At 37.5% G+C, this 21417-nt stretch overlaps 1 protein-coding gene and 1 pseudogene across 5 annotated transcripts; both read right to left on the bottom strand.

The window, feature by feature from the left end:
* Positions 1-11198: 11198 nt before the first annotated feature.
* On the bottom strand, positions 11199-16187 carry LOC111382536 (annotated as a pseudogene).
* Positions 16188-18411: 2224 nt separating this feature from the next.
* LOC111382533 (probable carboxylesterase 120) lies at positions 18412-20643 on the bottom strand. 5 transcript variants are annotated; one of them, XM_023006541.1, is made up of 2 exons: positions 20375-20643; positions 18412-20132 (listed from the first exon to the last, which is right to left on the bottom strand). In XM_023006541.1, the coding sequence occupies exon 2, from the start codon at positions 19491-19493 to the stop codon at positions 18546-18548; it is 948 nt and encodes a 315-aa protein (XP_022862309.1). In that variant the 5' UTR covers positions 19494-20132; positions 20375-20643; the 3' UTR covers positions 18412-18545. The 5 variants fall into 5 exon arrangements, with proteins under 5 accessions (XP_022862309.1, XP_022862310.1, XP_022862312.1 ...); XM_023006542.1 differs by having other exon boundaries at positions 18412-20097; XM_023006544.1 differs by having other exon boundaries at positions 18412-19578.
* Between the last annotated feature and the right edge of the window lie 774 nt (positions 20644-21417).

Raw genomic sequence — 21417 nt, 5'->3', positions numbered from 1 at the left:
TTCTCCTCCTCGTCGCGCTAAACAGTCTGCTCGTCCATCTTCTTCTCTCCCTACCAAGCCTACTACAGCCAAGAGTGCCCCAAGCCGCAAACGGCCAGCCTTAGCATCTCCCATTCTGGAGGATGATGTTGATGATGATGATGATACCCCTCTTATCGTCAGGAGGAAGGTAATTAAATTGGTTTACTGACAAGCACACTTTTCCATACTTGAAACTTTTCTGTGTGCTGATGATTTTTTGGACTTCTCAGAAAAGTTTAGCCTCTCCTTTAAAGGCTTTGACATCGACAGCTCCTGCTCCATTATCCTCCGCTGAGGCTGCTTCATCCAAACCGGTTGATAAGGGGACTACACTTAAAGAGATATCCTCAATCCCAGAATCCTCATCACAACCCATGGATGAGTCACCTCCTTCCCAGGGCGTCAACCCCCAAACATCGAAGCAGAAGATAATTCAATTTTTTGATGTCTTACATTTGCTTGTGCTATTGGTTTCTGATTTGTTGCTCTTGAGTTTTGCAGATACTCCTATGAGTCTACCCATTGTGGCAACATCTTCTCGCTCAGACAAGGGGAAATCCTCACGAATGGAGGAGTCATTGGTGGCAGACCTGGCTGAGGACATGCCATCTTCCACGATTGTTGATGAGGTAATCTTTGCTTCACTTTTATTTCGATCTTGTTCGTTGTAGTGAGAATCTTTAATATTGGCAATTATCTTTGCAGGATGCTGACAAGATTGTGCGTTCTATCCAAGACTTGTTCGCTTCCTAGGGGCAAGTCAAGACGTCTCACCCTGCTCCATCTGATCGTCCTGCTGCTTCTTCAGAGGAAGATTTGAAGTTCCTCAAGCAGTCGATATTTGAGTACGTGTCCTTTATGGATATGGACATTGGTAGGGCTAGGGCTGCCAGACACAAGGATAAACTTGAGCATTTGAATGCGAAGTTGGAGCAAGCACTGACGCTTTCGTCGCTCAATCTTTCTGCCGATTTTAAAGCGACATTGAAGGTCATCCACTCCGAGGTCCTTTCTTTGCTGGCAATGCTGAACTAAAGGTCAAAAGTACTCAATATCTTCGAGTCGTATCTGAGAAAAAGTCTTTGCGTATGGAGATCAACAAGGCTGAGGACGAGTTGAAAGAAATCTCTTCCGAAGTCATGGTTGAAGACTCTTTGATGGTTAATTTGGCTGCTCAGATGAAAGAACTTCAAGCTAAAATGGACAACTGCAAGGCGAGAATGGCTGCTGAAAAACGCAACGCCTCTCAGGGAATTGAGCGAATTAAGTCCTTGGTTGAGCAGTACAAGAAGTTGCAAGTTGATGATGATGTCGTGGCCCAATTGAACATCACTTCCTCTCGGCAGAACGAGAATTAGGAAAAACTTAGGAAACGAATTCGTTCAGTGTGGGGTGGACTATAATTAAGACATATGATGCTTTTTTCTTTTGTAATTTGATTTTCCCTTTATAACTTTGTTCATCATTAATGAACATATATATTAACTTCTTGTGCATTTATTTGACGTTTGTTTTTTAGTCGTCAATTCTTCAAGCATTTAACTGCTTTGTGCTAAAAATCTTGCCCATTTTCTTTTGATATTTCCACCACTTTTTTCAAGACTTTGGGCTATTTAATTCCATTTACTAGGCAGAATGTGGCTGCTCATATTCTGTCGCTTCATTTCCACCCCCTATAAATGCACGGATGCTTCGCATTTTCTTCCATCTTCATCTTCATTTTCTTCTTCGAAACCAATTTGCTGCCATTGTTTGGCACTCCGACAATCAATCCGATCCAAAACCTTCGTTTTTTTGTATAAAAATGGATTGTTTAGTCCGCCCATTTTACTATTTGCCTTGATGTCACCTTTGGTGTGGGAGGTATAGGAAATATTTTTTGCCAGCAGCAAAGTTTTTACCGTCGAAGTTCTTCCCATCGTCTCTTTGTCCTTTACAAGGAGGCGATGATAGAAGGCAATTTTTGGGATGCTTGCGGGCCACATTGCTTGCTGAGAGTGCTTCTCAGTTTGCTTGCTGAGAGTGCTTCTCAACATCTTTCCCCGCCATTGCAGCGATGCATTTAGGAAGGTGGTGAGGCCAGTCCACCCTCTTACTCGGCGATCCCACCATTGCAGCGATGCATTTAGGAAGGCGGTGTGAGGCTAGTCCACCCTCTTACTCATCGATCAACCGGGAGATTAGCTTACTTTTGATTGTAGTTTGCAGAGCATCCATTATTTGTATTTTCGCATCTTTGTAATGAACGTTTGATAATAAAAGACTTTATTTGAACGTATTTCGCTCTGACTTTGTTATCCTTAATCGTTCAACATATTTTGACTATGCTTTTATCTGTTCACATTCCCATAAAGAAGGAACATATTTTTTCAAATATTTGCCGTTAATGAATCTCACGTGCTTGGTGCCATCTAAATCTTCCAAGTGATACGCTCCATTGGGCAACACACTGTTTATTTTGTATGGTCCTTCCCAATTGGGTGACCACTTCCCGTACTTTGAATCCTTGCTATCCAAAGGGAGTATCATCTTCCAAACTAGTTCACCCAGGCTGAACGACTTGGCTATGACTTTTTTTTATTATAAAACTTAGTCATTTTTTGTTTTTGAACTTGCAATCTATCTAAGACGTTCAACTTTAATTCGTCTAACCCCAATAAATCTTGAACTAGTGATTCGGCATACTCATCATCATTCAACTTATGTTGCAAGCACACTCTAATCGATTGTACGTTGATTTCCATAGGCAAAACGGCCTCTTGCCCATAAACAAGTTGGAAAGGAGTAACCTTGGTACTTGACCGAGGTGATGTTCTATAAGCCCATAAGGTTTTGTTCAGACATTCGTGTCAATTTCTGGCATTTTCATCTATCATCTTTCTGATGATATTTTTTAAAATCTTATTAGAAGATTCCGCTTGTCCGTTGGATTGAGCGTAGTATGGTGTGGAGTTTACTAATTTAACCCCAAACTCGCTCAAAAATTTGTTCACTTGATCCCCATTCAAAGATGTTCCATGATCTATCATTAACGTTTGTGGAATTCCAAACCTATAAATGATGTGATCACGAATAAACTCTATAACATTTTTCTGGGTGATCTCTTTCAAATGTATCGCTTCTACCCATTTGGTGAAATAGTCGGTTGCAACTATAACAAAAGTATGTTGCTTGGACGATTGGAGATAAATTTTCCCTATCAGGTCTATCACCCAACCCTTGAACAACCAAGGTTTAATAATAGGTGTCATCTCTCGTGCTGGCGCCCTTTTTATTGGACCATGCTTTTGGCATGCTAAACAACTCTTTGCATACTAAACGCATAATTCTCCCATCTTTGGCCAAAAATATCTGCTCCTAATAATTAACCATCTCATCCTTTGGCCAGCTTGATGAGCTCCACTTATCCCTTCGTGCACCTCGACCATGATCGTCTTGGCTTCTTGCAAGCTTACACACTTTAGTAATACACCATCAGAGCGTTTCTTAAATAACTCTTCATCTATTAGTGTATAGTTCAGCAAACACAACTTCATTCTCATACTAATCCCTCCATTAGGTTCCTTAAGGAACCTTTTAATATCTGTTCTCCAATCCATTGCATCTCCATCTTGTATGCAGTGAAGTTCAATCTTTCTTGCCCTTCTTTGAGTCACGGGCAATATAATTCCATACTCACAAGTAGACTTCCAATTCAAAACATTTGAGTATCCTGAGGCCATTTGGGTTAACTCATTTGCCACGTCATTATATATCGTATTAACGCATTGAAGTTCTACTTGGTCGAATTCTTCCAACAACTCTTGGGCGATCTCATATTGACTTATAATGGAATCACTTTGGCATTTAAAATCACCAATCAATTGGTGGATTACCAATTGAGAATCGCCCCTAACAATCACATTTCTTACTCCCATATCTATCATTAGTTCTAGGCCTACAATTAAAGTTTCATATTCGGCCTGATTGTTGGTGCACATTCTGTCTAAAGTGAATGCGAACTTATAGCAAATCCCTAAAGGATTAATCAATGCTACTCCTACTCCTGCACCTTTAGAGGTTTTTGACCCATCGAAATACAATACCCAAGGTTTTAACTCGAACGAATTGATTTCTAGTTCAATTTCTTCAGGCATGTCAAGGCATGGATGATCGACTAGAAAATTAGCCAAAACCTGATTTTTGACTGCCTTTTGAGGTATATATTGTATCTCGAATTCTGATAAAGCTAGTGTCCAAAGGCCTACCCTTTGGTGTAAAATAGGGCGCGAGAACATATACTTAACTAAATTTACTTTAGAAATTAAATAAACGGTTACGGGCCGTAAATAAGCCCTTAATTTTGTACATGTGAAATATAATGCGAAACATAATTTTTCGATAGCAGAGTAATTACATTCACATTTCGTTAACCGTCTACTTAAGTAGTAAATTGCCCTTTCTTCACCAAATTGGTCTTCCTGTGCGATCATTCCAGCTATTGATTCTTTTTCAGCCGACACATACACTTTCATTGGTCGTCCTTGGATTTGTGATACCAACACTGGTGGACTTGATAAATATGTCTTCAGGCTTTCAAAAGTCTTCTGATGTTCTTCTTTCCAGACGAATTCGTCCTGATTTTTCAGCTTTAAAAGCGGCGAAAAGACTTTAATTCGCCCTGCACAGTTAGAAATAAAGCGTCTTAAAAAATTTACTTGGCCTAGAAACTTTTGCAATTTTTTTTTGTTGCTAGGTGGTTTGACCTCTAAAATGGCCTTCGCTTTATTTTTATCAAGTTCAATCCCTCTCTTGTGTACTAAAAAATCAAGAAAATTTCCTGCATTAACACCAAATGCACACTTCAAGGGATTCAACTTTAGCTTATATTGCTTCATTCGCTCAAACGAACATCTTAACTGTTCGAAATGGTCCTCTTCTTTAATGGACTTGACTACTATGTCATCTACATACACTTCAACAAACTTGTCTATCATATCATGAAAGATTAAATTCATTGCCCTTTGATAAGTTGCTCCTGCATTTTTTAGGCCGAAAGGCATAACCACCCATTCAAAACATCCTAGAGACCCAGGGCATCTAAAGGCAGTTTTGTGTATGTCTTCTTCAGCTATATAAATTTGATTGTATCCTAAATACCCATCCATGAAAGAATACATGACATGTCCGGCAGTCAAATCTACTAAAGAATCCACCGTGGGCATTGGATACTCATCTTTGGGTGTAGCTATATTTAAATTTCTAAAATCTATACATACCCTTAGTTTACCATTCTTTTTTAGTACTGGCACGATATTGGACAACCATTCGACATATCTGGCTGTTCTAATAAAACCTGCTTTCAATAATCGCTCTATCTCTTTCTTGATTTCAGGAAGTACATTGAGAGCAAAACGTCTAGGAGGCTGTCTATGAGGTTTAAAATTAGGCTTAGTTGGTAACCTATATTCCACCAAGTCTCTATCTAAACCAGGCATTTGTTCATATTCCCAAGCAAAACAATCTTTGTACTCTTTTAGCAAAGCGATTAATTTGTTACTAACCTCTTGATCGAGCATTTGGCTGATGAATGTTGGGCGATCTTCTCCTTCATTGCCAATATTTACTTTGATCAGAGGGTCTTGTGCTGGAACGTATCCAGGTTTGGCGATCCGCATCACTTCGTCGTCCAGTTCCCTTGTAAGTACTTCCTCTTCTAAACAGTCCACCTTGTTGACTTCTCGGCCAATGCTTTGTTCTAACTCGAATACTGCCAACTTGTCCTTCAGCGCTTTTAGGGCTGTCTCTTCTTTCGCCTTGTCATTGCATTCCTTATTAAAAGCCATTAGTCTGGCTTTGAAGGCCTGAATGTCGGCCATTTGCTTTTGTAACTTAGAATCCATTCAAGACTCCTTGATTATTCTTTTGCCAACTACTGGCTCTTCTAGGGCCACTATATTTGGCATCATCTGTTTGAACATTTCAGCGAGTGCATCCACTGAGAATGGTTCTTCGCTTTGCGCGAAAACTTGAGTTTCTTCCCCATCTTGTACTACCCTGACAGATCCATAGTTTCCTTCGTACATGAACTTTTCCACCGAGTTTGCTTCTGCGACAAAAGGCCTATGATCGGCCTGTACCACCTCTGCTTCGCCTTTGTTATTCCAAAAGATCAGGCATTGATGGAGCGATGAGGGTATACAGTGACTTCCGTGTATCCAATCTCTTCCTAGTAGCACATTGTAACTAGTAGGACCATCTATTACAAAGAAGACAGTGGTCCTAGTAGTCGTCCCTATAGTTATGTCCAATGGCATAACTCACTTAGCTGAAGTTGCTCCTCCATTGAAGCTCGTGAGGATGACTTCTGTAGGAATTATGTCACCCTCTGTCTTTGCAAACTTCCTCATCATCCTAGATAGAATGGTGTTTATAGCTGTTCCATTGTCGACAAGCACTTTTGCCACTGGGATGCCGTTAACTAGAGCTTTAACGTACAACGGCCTCAAGTGTTTAGTCAATTTTATGGCTGGCCGTTTAAAAATAACCTTTTCAGCAGCCTCTATTTCTACTTCCTGCTTGTTTTCTGTTGAATTATCCCCCTGTGATAAGTCGACGTGCAGTATATCGCGTTGATCCTCTGTCTCCTGAACTTCCTTCCTACTTTTTTCTAATGCTTCCTCATCAGTTACCCAACCTGTGGGAGGGGGCATTATTCTTGGAGGTGACCTATACTTTTCAGAGCGAGGCACTCTCTTCTTCCTTTTGGGTGTCCCGTACAGTACGTAGAAATCGAAAGGACATCCAGATGGTTCTCCCAACAAGTCTACTTCGCGAACTCCCTCTCGATATAGTTGCTTCAATAGAGTATTGCGCGATACTCCTCTCTTTCTTCCTTCTGCTTCTAGGTCAATTTCTTCTTCAATGTCTGTCATCCCGTCGTCCTCTTCATCGTTGTAGGCCTCTCTAGAAATCTGGCCTTCTTCACATACCAGCATGCAAGCTTCTCCTTCGTTGCCCTCCCTCTCTTCTTCTTTTTCTTTATTCTTGAATTCATTGGCCAGTAAGTAATTATTGGCCACAACAGGAGGTAACGTACTGAATTGGATGGTAAGGGACTGATCTGGATCTTCTCCATCCCTTCTGTCCCGCTCAAACTTTGATCTCCCAGAAGAAGTTTCTGGCAGTTCCTTCATTGATTCATCTGTACCGGTCTCTTCACTATCTTTGAGGACATTTTGATTGGCTACCTTGAGTAATTTAGGTGTTTTAGGATGTGGCACTCCCTGTTGCTGCCTCATCATCCGTCCATAGTTTCGTTGGAAACGCCTTTGTTGGGTTCTAGTCATCTCATCGAAGGGTATTGCCCTTCCTGCATTATACTGGAATGAATGCCATACATTTGACCGGCGAGGTTGCGGCCTGAATGTTCTTCCATTATCTGCTGGCCTGAACTGCCTCTCAAAAGGCGGTCCTCTATAGAATGATGTACCTCGCCCTCTACCAGGCTGAGTGTTTGGGAAGAAGGTAGGGCGATGAGGATGTTGCCATATCCCTGGTTTCTCTGTATTGCCATTCATTTCTTTTTTACATCTTGCACACAGGACGTCTTCGTCCTTTTTTGGTTCTTTCTCCTTGATTCGTTCAAAGACACTGGGATGTGGTCTAAGATCCTCTTCTCCATCATTTACGACCAACTTGAATTTTGGCAACTTGTTTTTGAATACAGACGTCACCATGTTCACTCCAAGTGGCTGTGGAAAAGGATTTTCATCCACTGCCATCTTCTTCTTATCGTCGAATGTAATTCGTCCTGATTCAATGGCATCCTGCAATACATGGTGAAAAACCAAGCAATTGTTAGTCAAATGTGACCATGCATTATGCCACTTACAATATTTTTTACCCTTAATTTGTTCAGGGTTTGGCAATTTGTGTTTATCGCTCAACTTTATCTGCTTATCCCTGTATAATTTATCAAATATAAGGTCAGCTTTGATTACGTCGAACGAGAACATTCTAGCCTTTATGTTTCCATCTTTTATGGGCTCATCTTTGCCCGATGGTCTAGGTTTGGCCATTATGGGACAAGTATATGTATCTCCTTTGACCAATTCGGCCAAACACATTTCGGCCTGGTCGTATAACTCGTCACTGATGGTATGAACATCAAAATTTGGGTCTTTGTAATAAGTCCCTTTACTAGAATTTTTCATCTGTTCTTCCTCTCTTATCAGTCGTTCATACCTAATCACATTTGCACTCAACTGGAAAAGGTCAGGAAATTCCTTATCCTGGAATTTCTTTTTTAAATCAAAGCTCAAGCAGCCCTGAGCGATTTTGACAAATTTTTTTCTGGCAGAGGTATAAAACACTTGCTTCTTGCTGTCTTGAACCTTTGGAAAAAACTTTCTGCCCATTCGTTTGGCATTTGACGTAGATTCGCCAAATCAGCCAAAGTGACTTCAGACTCAGTTTTATAAAACTGAGCGTGAAATAACTGTTCCAATTGTTGCCATGTTTAAACAGAGTTCGCTGGCAAGTTGATGAACCAGGAGAAAGCTACTTTTGTTAACGAACTAGGGAAAAGCCTCATTTTATGGTAATCGGTTACATCACCACTTTGCAATGTGAATCGCCCTATGTGTTCTAGAATAGACACCTCTCCTAAACCGGTAAATAGATAGAATTCTAGCATTTTATACCCTCTAGGCCATGGATATGCTTGGTCTACCCAATCAGGATATGGCTTCGTGTACGTCGGCCTAATGACGGGACGCACTCCAAAAGCTATCTGATCCTGTACGATTTCCATAATCTGATTCCTTAACATGACGTTGGCGTCATATGAAATTCCTACAGGCTGGTTAACCGGTTGATTTGCATGAGGCCTGATATTTGGTCTTTGATTGGCAACAAAGTTACCATAATTAGGGCCATTACCATTAGCCTGAACATCTATTCCCTCATTAAAACGTGGGGTATTCTATCCATTGTTTAAGACATTATCTCTTATATTTGGATTACCTCCCAAGTTAGGCGTACCACTACCATTGTTCTGATTTGGCACTGCAGTACCCCCTTGGTTTGAAATAGAGTGACCAGAAAGTGGTTCTACCCCTTGATTCGAATTTAGGACAGAGGGGTTATGTCCCACAATTGTACTAGTTTGAAAGTGATTTGCAAGAGGTATAACCGGTTAACATATTTGGCCTACTAGCTTATTCATTGTTTCGTTCAAAGTGTTTAGTTGTTTGGCCATGTTGTCATAGTGTGCATTCCCATTTTGGGTAAATCTTTCCATATTATGAATACTTCGAAGATTTACCTGTTCAACAACGTCTTGTGTGAGTTCTCCAAGTAATGCACGCATGGTTCAAGGACTCAACTCCGTCATTGGTTCGTAACAACTGTTACTGCTTTGATTCTGTCCATCTATTCGTGGAGAGGCATGCTGCTCCTCATATCGCTCGATCACAGACTGGACTCCTCCCTGACTTGCTGCTTCGTTATCGGATCTCTAAGGCATATTGTTTCACCTTTTGTACTTTCAACACCAAACACCACTGTCCTACCGAGCGTGCCAAATTGTTTCGCGTGGGTTAGTCGCTAACAATTAAAAGGGATCAGACGATTGTGTAAGAGACAAACCTCTTGAGACAAAGTCCCAAAAAGGGGTGTTCTTTTATTGGCGATGACTTTACAATTGGAAATCAAAAACAAAATGCCTCCAAGGGGCGCAAGCACACGAGTTACTGAAAAGTGTTTAAGTCTTAAACTAAGGAAATTAAAATTACATGTTCTCTGTTCGAGAGTTTTTGATTCGGTCTTTTGCTCTATGTCTTTTCTCCCTTTTATAATTCATTGACGATCTCTTTGTGATCAACCGCCTAAAAACTGCTTGATCATTCTACAACTGCCCACTTTCCTCGTAATGGCCAATTTGTCATGAAAACTGCATTTTTTAACTGCTGCCATTACTCTTCGTCGTTCAACCGCTTTCGATTGAATTCCTTGAATCGCGGAACGTGATAGGGCTGCTTTAATAACTGCTTTGATAACTGCACTTCTTGATAACGACAACGCTTTATGTTTGTTAAGATTTTGGGTGACTTGAAGGTTTGGACTTGAATAGAGTAACAGCTCTGGGCGACTGTATGGCACTCCATTCGCTCAGATTCTGAGCGACTTACAAACTTGGGCGATGGCGTTACCGCGTTCTTGGGCCTTCATCTTGAATTGTTTGATTGGGCTTCGTTCTTTGGGCTATCTGATTTGGGAATCCTCCAATTGGGCTTCGTTCTTTAGGCTATCGATTTGGGCTGAATTTTTATGTGTCAACAGCTTGTTTTGAACATTTTTTCTTTAGTAGAGCTATTCTCTAACTGCAAAACTGTTGACATCTAAATCGAGCATCTACAATCATCCTCATGCACATAAGATCAATAAAATCTGCTCGATACCGCCGATACCTTTTATGATAATATAGCTTTCTCAAAAATCACTTGGTACAGAAAGATATTGATTGCCCCTAAAATTTGGGGCTGAAACTACAAGCTAGTGATGAAGATGGTGAATGATCTGAAAGATCAACAAGTTAGAAGAAACTATTGACTTGTATTTATATAATTCCAATGAAAAAAAGTCCCATATAAAAATTTAAACTAATAAAAAAATTACTCACTTATTTAAATCTAGGTTCCATAGCTCAACGGAGAAGCATGCACAGGATAAAGTAAAGTAATAGTGGAGAAAGGAAGAAATAGAAAAGAAACTACACTTAGTGGAAGAGAAGATTAACATCTTGAAGAGACGGATCACCAAGCTCCAAGAAGAATTGACAAATGCTAAGAAAGCAACGAGAGGAACTTACTCCAAGTTCCGATTTTCGATGGCAGAGTAGGATATCAATTGAAGAGGCTATATTGTGAGTAGGAAAATGGTATGCTTTTGTCGAATATTTTATTTTCCTAAGTAAGAGGAAGGATTCAACTCATCTAAAGTTGCTACGATTTCTTACTGGAAGACAAATACAAATTTAAACTATTTTAAAGAATTTACACTACATCTAGGTTTCAACTTTCGTTCTATATTATATTACATTCATTTCTTCATGAGACCTGATATGTACACAATTTACATTTATAGATAGGATACGTTTCTACAGGTATTGACCATGGCATGGGGCTCACCTTGAATAACGAAAAAAAAGTCCATTTTTCCATGCTGAAAGCTGAACTTCAGTTGATTATTAATCTTCCAATGGTAGATCCCACATTCAGTCACAAGTTTACACTTGATTTGCTTGTAGCATTGTACTTCCTGACTATGCATTATCCTGAAAACTGATTAACAGGCAAAGAACATCATATTTTTGTATATCTAGACAAATCTAAGATCCCAAGATGTTACAAAATTTTTATTCTAGTATAATTTTCTATGGATTTTTCCTTTCAATTTTTGAGGAATGTTCCCCGTCTACTTATAGAACTCGGATACAAGCATGCGAGTACTGCAATTACTTGTCACCGGAAAAGTGAAGGGGGGAAAAGATGCATCTGTTTTTTTTTCTTATGCAGCGGCTTTTGCTATTATTTGCTGGACTGCTTGTTCTGTAGGCAGGGCAGGAATAACACCATTTTCTGTCACAGTAAGGGCACCACAAGCATTGGCAAAAACGATAGCCTCTCTTAATCGCTTCTTGTCCTGCAAGTGTCGTATGAAATGTGATATATCTCGAAAAATAAGAGCCAGATAGTCTTAATCTATAGACAGAAGCAAGTACTAACAGAAATATTCCAGTTTACTCGATCTTGGTTATAAGAATTTTAATGGGTGTGATCCAGCAGAAAAGAAGGCTTTGAGACAATGAAAATCAGAAGGGAATACTAGAGTTTCAAGATAGGGCATGGTAAAACTTAAATTTAACACCAAGCTTTGGCCGAAGAAAGTTGAAGGGATAAAATAGTTCCATAAATCCAGAAATAGGCACTATGATTAAATTCTTTCTCATTTTCAGTACATACCATATGGTGCAGCCAAATCTACATTACCAAACACGCCTTAAAAGTTAAAGGAAGATGTTTGAGGAGATCCAGTTCACGATGGGGATTGGGGAACATGAAATAAAGCTAGCACTTCATAACAAGCATAGATAACTAGATTGACAAAGTTCATCTTGTGCAAGGTACAAAACCATGAGAAAATAATTTCTAACAGTTTCCAGGGGGAGAGAAGTGGAGAAAAAGAAGGAGAGTAAATATAAGCTATAGTGCCAACACAATTTCAAGAGGATGGCTATGAGGCAAGGCGGGGATTAAAAATCCCCATTTACCGCTCCCTTTAATTATTTATTATTTTTTAATATTACTTCTCATTTTCAAAATAATTTTAATTGAAAATAAAAATAAAATAAAAGGATTCAGGATGAGTTCGGGGCTGGGATAAGGTGGTTTGACATGTTATTAGAGCAATGTCCCATCTTTTATGAAAATTCTACTCATTAGGCATCTGAAATAAAAAATGAATCTGTGAGGAATTTTTTAAAGATAAGATTTAAATAAATATTTCTCCAGGTGTTCATGGGCCAGTTGTTTACATGTAGTACTAAAGAACATCTATTCTTTCTAGCAGAAGAGTAAACCTACAAAATCATTGGAAAGAAGATGCAACCAAACAATATCATTAAGTTATGACAGATAACCGATTTGATAAGATGGTACCTGATAAAGATTCACATCAGAAGCCAAACAATATAAAATTCCGCCAACAAATGCATCACCAGCACCAGTTGTTTCGACCGGTTTGACTTGAACAATAGGAACTCTCCCCTTAAATTGCTGCAACAGAAGTTGGTTAATCTTGAAGTGTAAATTACTATTTCACCCAAAAAAAAAATAATAATAATAAATAAATAAATTTACTTGCTATTAAAACTATCTGATCTAATTAGCTCCACTAGATGCAAACAACAATACATATTCCTACACATGATATGCAAACATGAATAGCCTTTTCATGTCTACTATTTTCCAAATGCACATACTTAAAAAATTAGTTTTGTCTGTGGAGAAAAATCAATCACACACTTTTAACTGCAGAAAAGATGACCATGCTATTTGCTCAACTGCTATTCTATTTTTCAATAGAATGAAATGGAACATTATACAGCACAAATCGGGAACCTCAATTTAGTATCATAAGCAAACTCTCACTCTCTCTTATAATTGTTATAGAGCATGCTCAGCTGTGCTTAAAATAAGTAACTTTTTTTGTTTCCAAGAACATTTCAGCCTATTTACTTATAGGAAAACCTTTTAAGCTTAGCCAAACATACTGGTAGTTACTATTGTAGAAGTAATGAAATTGTATAATTGTACCTTTGTGTAATATCTGCAGCCATCCTTCGCTTCACTTACTAGCAACAAAAGAAGATTGGGATGAAAAAGCTTCTTCAGCACCACGTCGTCATCATTTGGATCATCACCGTCAGTCAGGAGTGTTATCTCCTCCTCACTTATCTGTCAGATCACTTATCCCAGTTAACTGTGAAAGTGAACTGTCGTATGATGAGGAAAGCGTATCAAATTAATCATCATCCAGAATACTTCAGAACTTTACAAAAGGGTTGCCTATGATAAAAAAATGTACCTTGATAAGGTCTGCCTGGTGCCATATGCTCATTATCTCCTTCGAGCAGCTTCTTCTGAAGGCCACAAGGGCAGTCTGAGATTTGGGTCATAAGAGAGTATGCTACCAGACTTATTGGCAATGGCCATTGCAGCAAGCTGTGCAGACCTACATGGTTCTTCAATCAAACTAATTGAACCACAGTGAAAGATGCTTGCCTGCATTAAATAAATAACTTAATCAAACTAATATTAGCACATCTTCTACTCAATCCTTAAATGTGGGCTACCGAAATCTCACCTTCTTAATAAGGTCTATATCAAGTTCCGACTCACGAAGAAGCATGTCAGCACTAGGATTACGGAAGAACATGAATTCACGCTCACCATCGGCTCTGAGAGTAACAAATGCCAGTGTAGTCCTTGCAAAGGGATCAAACCGCACACCAGAATTATTAATTTTGTTCTCTTTTAATATGTCAGCAAGCATATGCCCGAACGCATCCTCGCTCACCTAAGAGATAAATGCCCTTGTTTCTTTAAACCTTTAACATAAATCGTGTAATGTAGCAATTGACAATGTACTTATTCCAAATAAAGAATAGGAGTCAGTGGCAATGTAATGTAAAGCTTTCTACCGTGTTGAAAGGAAAATCAAAAGATAAAAAATGAATTCATGGATATTTGAGAGAGAGAGAGAGGGTCAGAACGTCAAAGCTATGAGACGAAGAGCTTAATAATCATAGGCCACATGCTAATATGGTCGAAAGTGTTACATTATCAAATCAAATGTCTAAGCAACAAGTATGTCTACTGTCCATACGTTATTTTCTTAATGCTTATGGCGTGTTTGGTAGAAAAAGTACTGTTACACCTACATGGTTCTTAAGAAGTTTCTTTTAATTTTCACACCTTAAAAGCATCAGACAACACTTCATCCTAAGGTAACTCTAGGTTTGTTTAAACGGGGGTTTTAAGTAAGAAACAACATGCTTTCACCAATTCAGTTTTTTTTTTTTTTTTTTTTTTCACCCTTAAAACATTAAGAACAACATAAACGAAATACCAAGTATATATTAATATAATGCACCACACAAATTTCTTTCAACAAAACATAAAAATGAAAACTAAGCATTAAAAAATGATGAATAAAAACACGCAGAAGTGCATATCTTGCTGCAAAAGAACATATTTTTAGGGAACATTGGTTGTTATGACAAGATAATTCTTAAAGAGGACAAGGTGAAGGGAAAAATGTACCTTGCCAATAAAAGCAGAGGACCCTCCCAGCTTTGCTATACAAACAGCAACGTTAGCCGGAGCACCACCTGGGGCCTTTTTGAAAGCAGGAGCTTCAGTAAGTGAAACTCCACCAATGGTTGGGACGAAATCTATCAACATTTCTCCAAAGCAAATGACAAGAGAGCTATTATCTACCGATCCTCCATTTGTATTCAGGGAGAGAGTTTGGAAATCAACTACGCCGAATAGACGAATTCGGTCAAATAATAAAATAAGCAACTAGATCATCTTCTCTTCTTATGGCATGTTACGATGATCTGTATAGTTTTAATGTAAAAATAAATTAAAATCCTATCAGCTGCCCTTCCAGTGTGTATCTAGCACTGCGTACCAAAATATTCTTGGATATACCTGGAACTGCATTTAAAGGATTGATATTCCAAATTTATAATCAAGAATGACTTAAAAATTGCCTGAGAAATTCATGTTTCTGAAGTTAAAAATTCTCTGTCTCTGAAAGTGCAAAAATTTGAAGTACCAGAGGCCTTATAGTCTTTTTCAATAATTGATTCATCGGGAACACCAGGTAAATATTCAAGAAAATAAATCCAGAGAATTTCTATTAGTTTAATAATTAGTGATCAAGTTCAACAAATTCATTCCATGACAGGCCTCCAACACTAGAAGGAAAATGACAAAGATCATTTCTTAACTACATAGTATTTAAGTAGAATACATAAAAATGCATTCAATAAAAAAATAATAAGATATCCCAACACCAAGAAAACTTAAAATAATTATGCCATGATTGAATTAAGATCTAAGGAGGTACACCCACATGTGAATTACACAAAAAGATCATCCAAGAAAGCTGTGATCTTTATCAAGATTCAAAGATCTAATAACTACACAAAAAATTCACTGTACTTCGATACACATGAAATTAAGAAACAGAAGTAGATGTTATTAGGAAATGAAGAACCTGCAATGGAATTTTCAGCCATGCTGTTATAAGTTTTAATACAATAATCAGCAGTTCTTCGAAGATAAATGTGAGCTTGTGGCCAAGAAAATTACTCAGAGAACACGGAGTAGAAAGAGAAAGAGGGAGGGAGGAAAGGAGTGACAGGTGGGTGGTTTGATTTAAAGAATGAGAAAACGACAAGAGGAAGGAGAATGAATTTCGGAGATGCAGTGGCGGCGGTGAGGCGGAGACGTGGATCGGTGAAATTGTTCACGGTATGTGTTATGTGGATTTTGTCTTGATTTATTCTGCCCTCTCAGAATCTCTCTTTCCACCGAAATGTTATGATATTAACCCATGCAAATGAACGGTCTAATTATCTTAGTGGCTGGTTTTTTTTTTTTTTTAATAAAAAAATTTCCTTATCAATCTTTATATGTTTAGAGATGTAAATGGAATGAAATGGAAAAAATTAACTTTCAAAAAGAAGAAATAAGTATATAAATCGAAAAATATTTAATAAATATATATATATATATATATATATGTTATCGCATGTGAAAAGTGTGCACACTCTTTCTTTCTGAACTCGAAAATAGTAGGAAAGTAGTTGATACATTGAATTAAATAATACATAAAAACAGTTTACGAGTAACTTTTGGTTGTGTCATAAAATAATTGTTCTAGTACGGTTATTAATTCTAGTTATATGTGTAAGTAAAATGTGATTTGATTAGCCCCCAGGGCACATCTCCAAATGGTAAAAGGGGAGGGTGGAGAAATCCAGCTTTACTTGAGGCTGCTGCGTCAAGAGTTCGAATCCTGAAATATGGATTTGGCTCTTGAGTAAGTGCAAGTGTACAAGCAGCCTTTCACCCTGTACCCTTGGAGGCATAACCTGCGATTTATCTCCCTCACGATGCTCCAGGGCAGGGGTGGTGAGGGACCCTTAAGGTTAGGGTTTAACCTTTTTTTTTTTTAAATGTGATTTGATTAAAAAAATACATTTTAATAATCTTTTAATTAATTTTTAATTTAACATTTTTGTCGATTTGAAACAAAACGCTTGATACAGAAATAAGAAATTTTCCATAACAATTTACAATTTATTTTTGAAGTAAAAAAGGATCGAATTAGGACTAATCATTCCATTTTCACAATTTTTTGTAAATATTAGTTTAGTTCAATCTTTAAGAAACCTATACCGAATGACTTGGTGTTCATCTTATCTCTAGTTCATAACGTCGCTTCTACTAGCTCTAAAGATTTTTGTGTAAAAGTCTGAATATTTCAAGTTTTTAATATAAACGTATTATTTTGGACTAGTTAACTTCTTTTATCTTTTTATCCAGAAAATTGTGGATCTCTTGCTTACTTTTTTTGACTTTTCTACACATCAAAGTATCGTGTCTCTTAAGAGTACATCTTAGCTAACTCTCGTCCAATTTTTATTATACATGAATTTGATACAGCACGTCGTTAGTAGTAACGTTCCAAGAAAATTTATATAAAAGTTTAATAAATTTTTACTTTACCTCAATCTTCTTCTATTATTAAAATTTGAGACCAACTACAAAAATACGAAACAAAGTTGAAAAGGACAAAGTATAAAAACTCAAATTTCCAATTTCAATATAATTAAACAGTTACATCCTATCATACTATGAAGGAATAAGTGACATCAGAAATGCTCTTCCCCTGCCAACAGCAGCCTTCAAATAATTATTAATTGCCTAATATAATATCAGTAGATGAATTTGCATGTCAAAATTCACTAATTCATCTATAAGAATATCATATTTGACTAATTCTGTCAATTTTTTATTCTGTACGTAAATTCAAATTTTTTTCCACTTTTAACCGCATATTCTCCTAAAAGATCACTATTCAAAACTTTACTTTCTTTTTTTAAATAATGATCGTCAAACGTGGCTTAGGACATTAGAATATTACCTTAAGTTGAATGACATCAAGTAAGGCCAGATTTATTTGGTATAGAGCAATCACTTTGGAGGAGGATCTCTTGTGCGCAGAAGTATACAGGCGGTGGGGGAACCTGTAATTCAGTTGAGGCATAATCCGCGATTTACCCCCTCCAAGGTTCTAGGGGCAAGGATCTTGGGGGTCCAGGATTTAGTCTAGTGTAAACTGAGATAACTGGATATAAAAAATAAATAAAATAAAATAAAAAATAAAAAGAGAGAGAGAGAGAGAATATATTTCATATGTCTTTATTAAGTTATAGGGCCCATTGAAAACTTATAAAAAAGCAATTTATTTTTTAAATAGTATTTGTGTCTAAATTTATAGCCTTTCTTTATCAGGTTTATATAGAGTTTCGCATGCTTTCTTCTAAGGAAAGTTGGAATTGCAGCTTCCGTCTTTAACCATCGGCATGAGCGCTCATTAACATCTGTCGTTACTAAAGAACGTATCTTTTTAGATTAAAGACACGACGAAATTTGAATATAATCATCCATAAATGGAACATCAAACATTATTATGAAGAATATCAAAATATAACATGTTCGATTTATCGTATTAGTATAGCTTTATCGAAATGTTATGAAAAATATCGAAACATATACTGTCAAAACATTTATAGATGCTCACAAAAAGACCGATAAAGTTCATAATATTACAATCACTTCTAATAAAACAAAAATGTAAAAAATTATTTATTTATTTCTTTTGGAAAAATTACAAAGATTTTATAAAATTCTTGAGAACACCGATAAATCATATATCCCGTAACCATGATATCCTCCTTCGCAGAATTCGTCCATGACCCTCAAACCCTTCTCTTTCAGTACCTTGGCGAGCTCAATTTGACGGTCAAACAGTGGATCTCCCTCAGATCCCGTGATCAAGATCTTCCACCCCTGCTCCTTGATTTTTTCGAAAACCTCTGATTTCATTCCCGCAATTGGATTACAATACTCGTGATCACGATCAACACCTACTGGCAATGCCAGTTCCCACATTATATCAGTCGCACACGGTGGAATCACCTTACTATTGAGTAGCCTTAATTCTGACGAAGTCCTCTCTGTCCCACCAAAGAACGGTTGTTGCAATATCAACCCTCTGATCTTCACCGGATTGAGATCATCAATACATCCAACTGCACGTAGGCCAACATGATAGGCTATGTTCCCACCCGCACTACATCCCATGAGATAACACTTCGAGAAATCAGCATATTTTGTTAGCCACTCATCACTGGTGGTTTTGAACCACTGCAAGGCTTCCATGCAGTCTTCATAGGCTGCCGGAAGGCGGTGTTCCGGGGCAAGACGATACTCCTGCGACACTACCACTGCCGGTATTTCATTCGCCACTTTGTTGCAAAATTCATGGAACACGGTAGTGGCGGCACTGAGCAGGACTAACCCACCACCGTGGTAGTACACTATAACCGGCAGTTTTTCGACCTGTTTAGAATCGAATACTTTACGAGAAAGGAATACACGGACCCAAGTTTTGTTTGATTCATTAACAGGGATGTCCTTGGATAGAACTGGACTAGAATCACTAGGATTAGAACAAGCAGGAGTGTTTGTAGAAACTTCAAATATACGTGTGATAGACCCATCGGGGTTTCTGGCCATGCCTATATAACCATATGGATCAACAGTAGGGTCAATTGGATTCGACATGGTACAGGGGTGATGCTGTTGACTTGCTGTGGATGAAGATTTCAAAGTTTTCTTGATTATAAGTGAAGAAGCCCTGTTTTATAGACTGGAGCGTGAGAATATTCTATTATTGCCTTTGATTGATCCATAAGCCATGCTGATAAAGGATTATAATATAATAAATTACCAATGTTTATAATAATGTTTTCCATCAATCACCCTCCATATATGTCAATTAGCAAAAATTTAACGGACCCTAATGCTTTGATATCCCATTTCATTTTAGTCTAACTCTAAGTCTAATAGTTGTGGTCAAGCTTATCAGGCCAAACAAAAGGAAATGATAATGTCCACTATGAATTGTCTTCACATGGTTTATCCTCACCACTAACTCGCCATCCGTACTTTAAACCATTTGAAGTCATCTTGAAGCAAACTCCATAGAATCGTGTGCGCGCGAGAGAGGGCGTTAAGAGATAGGGGTGGCAAAAGGTTCGAGTAGCTCGTCGAAGCTCAACTCATAGATGAAACGAGCTCGAGCCGAGCGGGGGACTAGTTCAGCGAGGTGAGCCTCAGGCCCACGAGGCACGAGCTTAAAGTTCACTTTTGCAAAGTCTGATGTAGCCTAAAAAGACGTTAAGACTAATTCTTGATGTTTGCCTTGACAAAAGAAGAACATAAAAACAAAAGAAAAAAAATTGTTGAGTTATTGATTTGTCTCAAGTTAAATTTTTATTTGAAACCAGGTTTAATTAATTTTAGTCGTATAGAAACTGTAGCAAATAAATTATAGCAAGAAAGCTGTGATCTTGATAGAGATTCAAAGACAAACAACTACACAAAAAATTTACCGTACTTCGATATACATGAAATTAAGAAACAGAAGTTAAAAACTGATGTACCTGAAATGAGATTTTCGGCCATGTGGATATACAATAATCAGAAGTTCTTCAAAGAAGTGTGAGCTTGGGGCCAAGAAAATTAAACAGAGAACACAGAGCAGAGAGCAGAGAGAGAAAGATGGAGGGAGGGACAGGTCGGTGGTTCGATTAAAGAATGAGAAAACGAGACAATTTTATCGAATCTCGGAGTTGCGGTGGGGACTGTGAGACGGAGACTTGGATCCGTGAAATTGTCTACAGCGCGACTTGTTCTCATATTATCCTTCTTTCCACCGAAATGTGGTTTTCAAATTGTAAATGGAACAATTATTATTTGAAAAGAAAAAATTATTATATTAACGGAGAATCGAAATTGGGGAAAAAAAGTTATCTCATTAAATATTATATGTTGTCGGACGTTTTTAAGAGGGTGTTTTACGCCCTTTTTCTTAAAAAATAATAATAATAATAATAAATTAGAATAGTAGATTGATAGAGAATGTGTGGATGAAAAATAAGAAACAAATTTAATTTACGTGTAATATTATTTTAATAAAAATATGTTGTTGAAAAGAAAAGAAAGAAAAATGCATGTTGAGAAAAATGGGAATCAAACAGGACCTAAACTTGAAAATGATAGTAAGCTCCTGTTTGGCCTTCATTACATTTCAGTTTTCTCTCTCCTATTTGAAATCACACAATCTTTCATAAAATAATATTACACGTAAATCGAAAATTTTTACTTCTTTTTCAATCACTCATTTTTCGAAAAAAAAAATCATTGGGCCAAAAGGGGCTAAATTAGCCCCAGTTTTGACCCCCATTTTCTAGAAATGAAAATGGGCGGAATAAAAAAATTGGAAAATTAGTGGTTGAAAAAGAATGAAAAGTTTTCGATTTACGTGTAATATTATTTTATAAAAAATTGTGTGGTTAAAAATAGGAAAGAGAAAAATAGAATGTAATGTAATGTAATGAAATTTAATGGAGGTCAAACGAGGGCTTAAAGTGTTATCTGGTACATTGAATTAAATAGTACATAAATTTATTTATGTGTTTTTATT

The sequence above is a fragment of the Olea europaea genome, unplaced genomic scaffold (assembly GCF_002742605.1).
Source record: "Olea europaea var. sylvestris unplaced genomic scaffold, O_europaea_v1 scaffold2517, whole genome shotgun sequence".
Taxonomy (NCBI): Eukaryota; Viridiplantae; Streptophyta; class Magnoliopsida; order Lamiales; family Oleaceae; genus Olea; species Olea europaea.
Note: the sequence above shows the minus strand (reverse complement) of the source record. Positions and strands in the feature narration are given on the sequence as shown.

Bases quoted from the DNA above. Each gene is read 5' to 3' on its own strand.
- LOC111382533 (XM_023006541.1), bottom strand. From the start codon at position 19,493: ATGTCGAATCCAATTGACCCTACTGTTGATCCATATGGTTATATAGGC.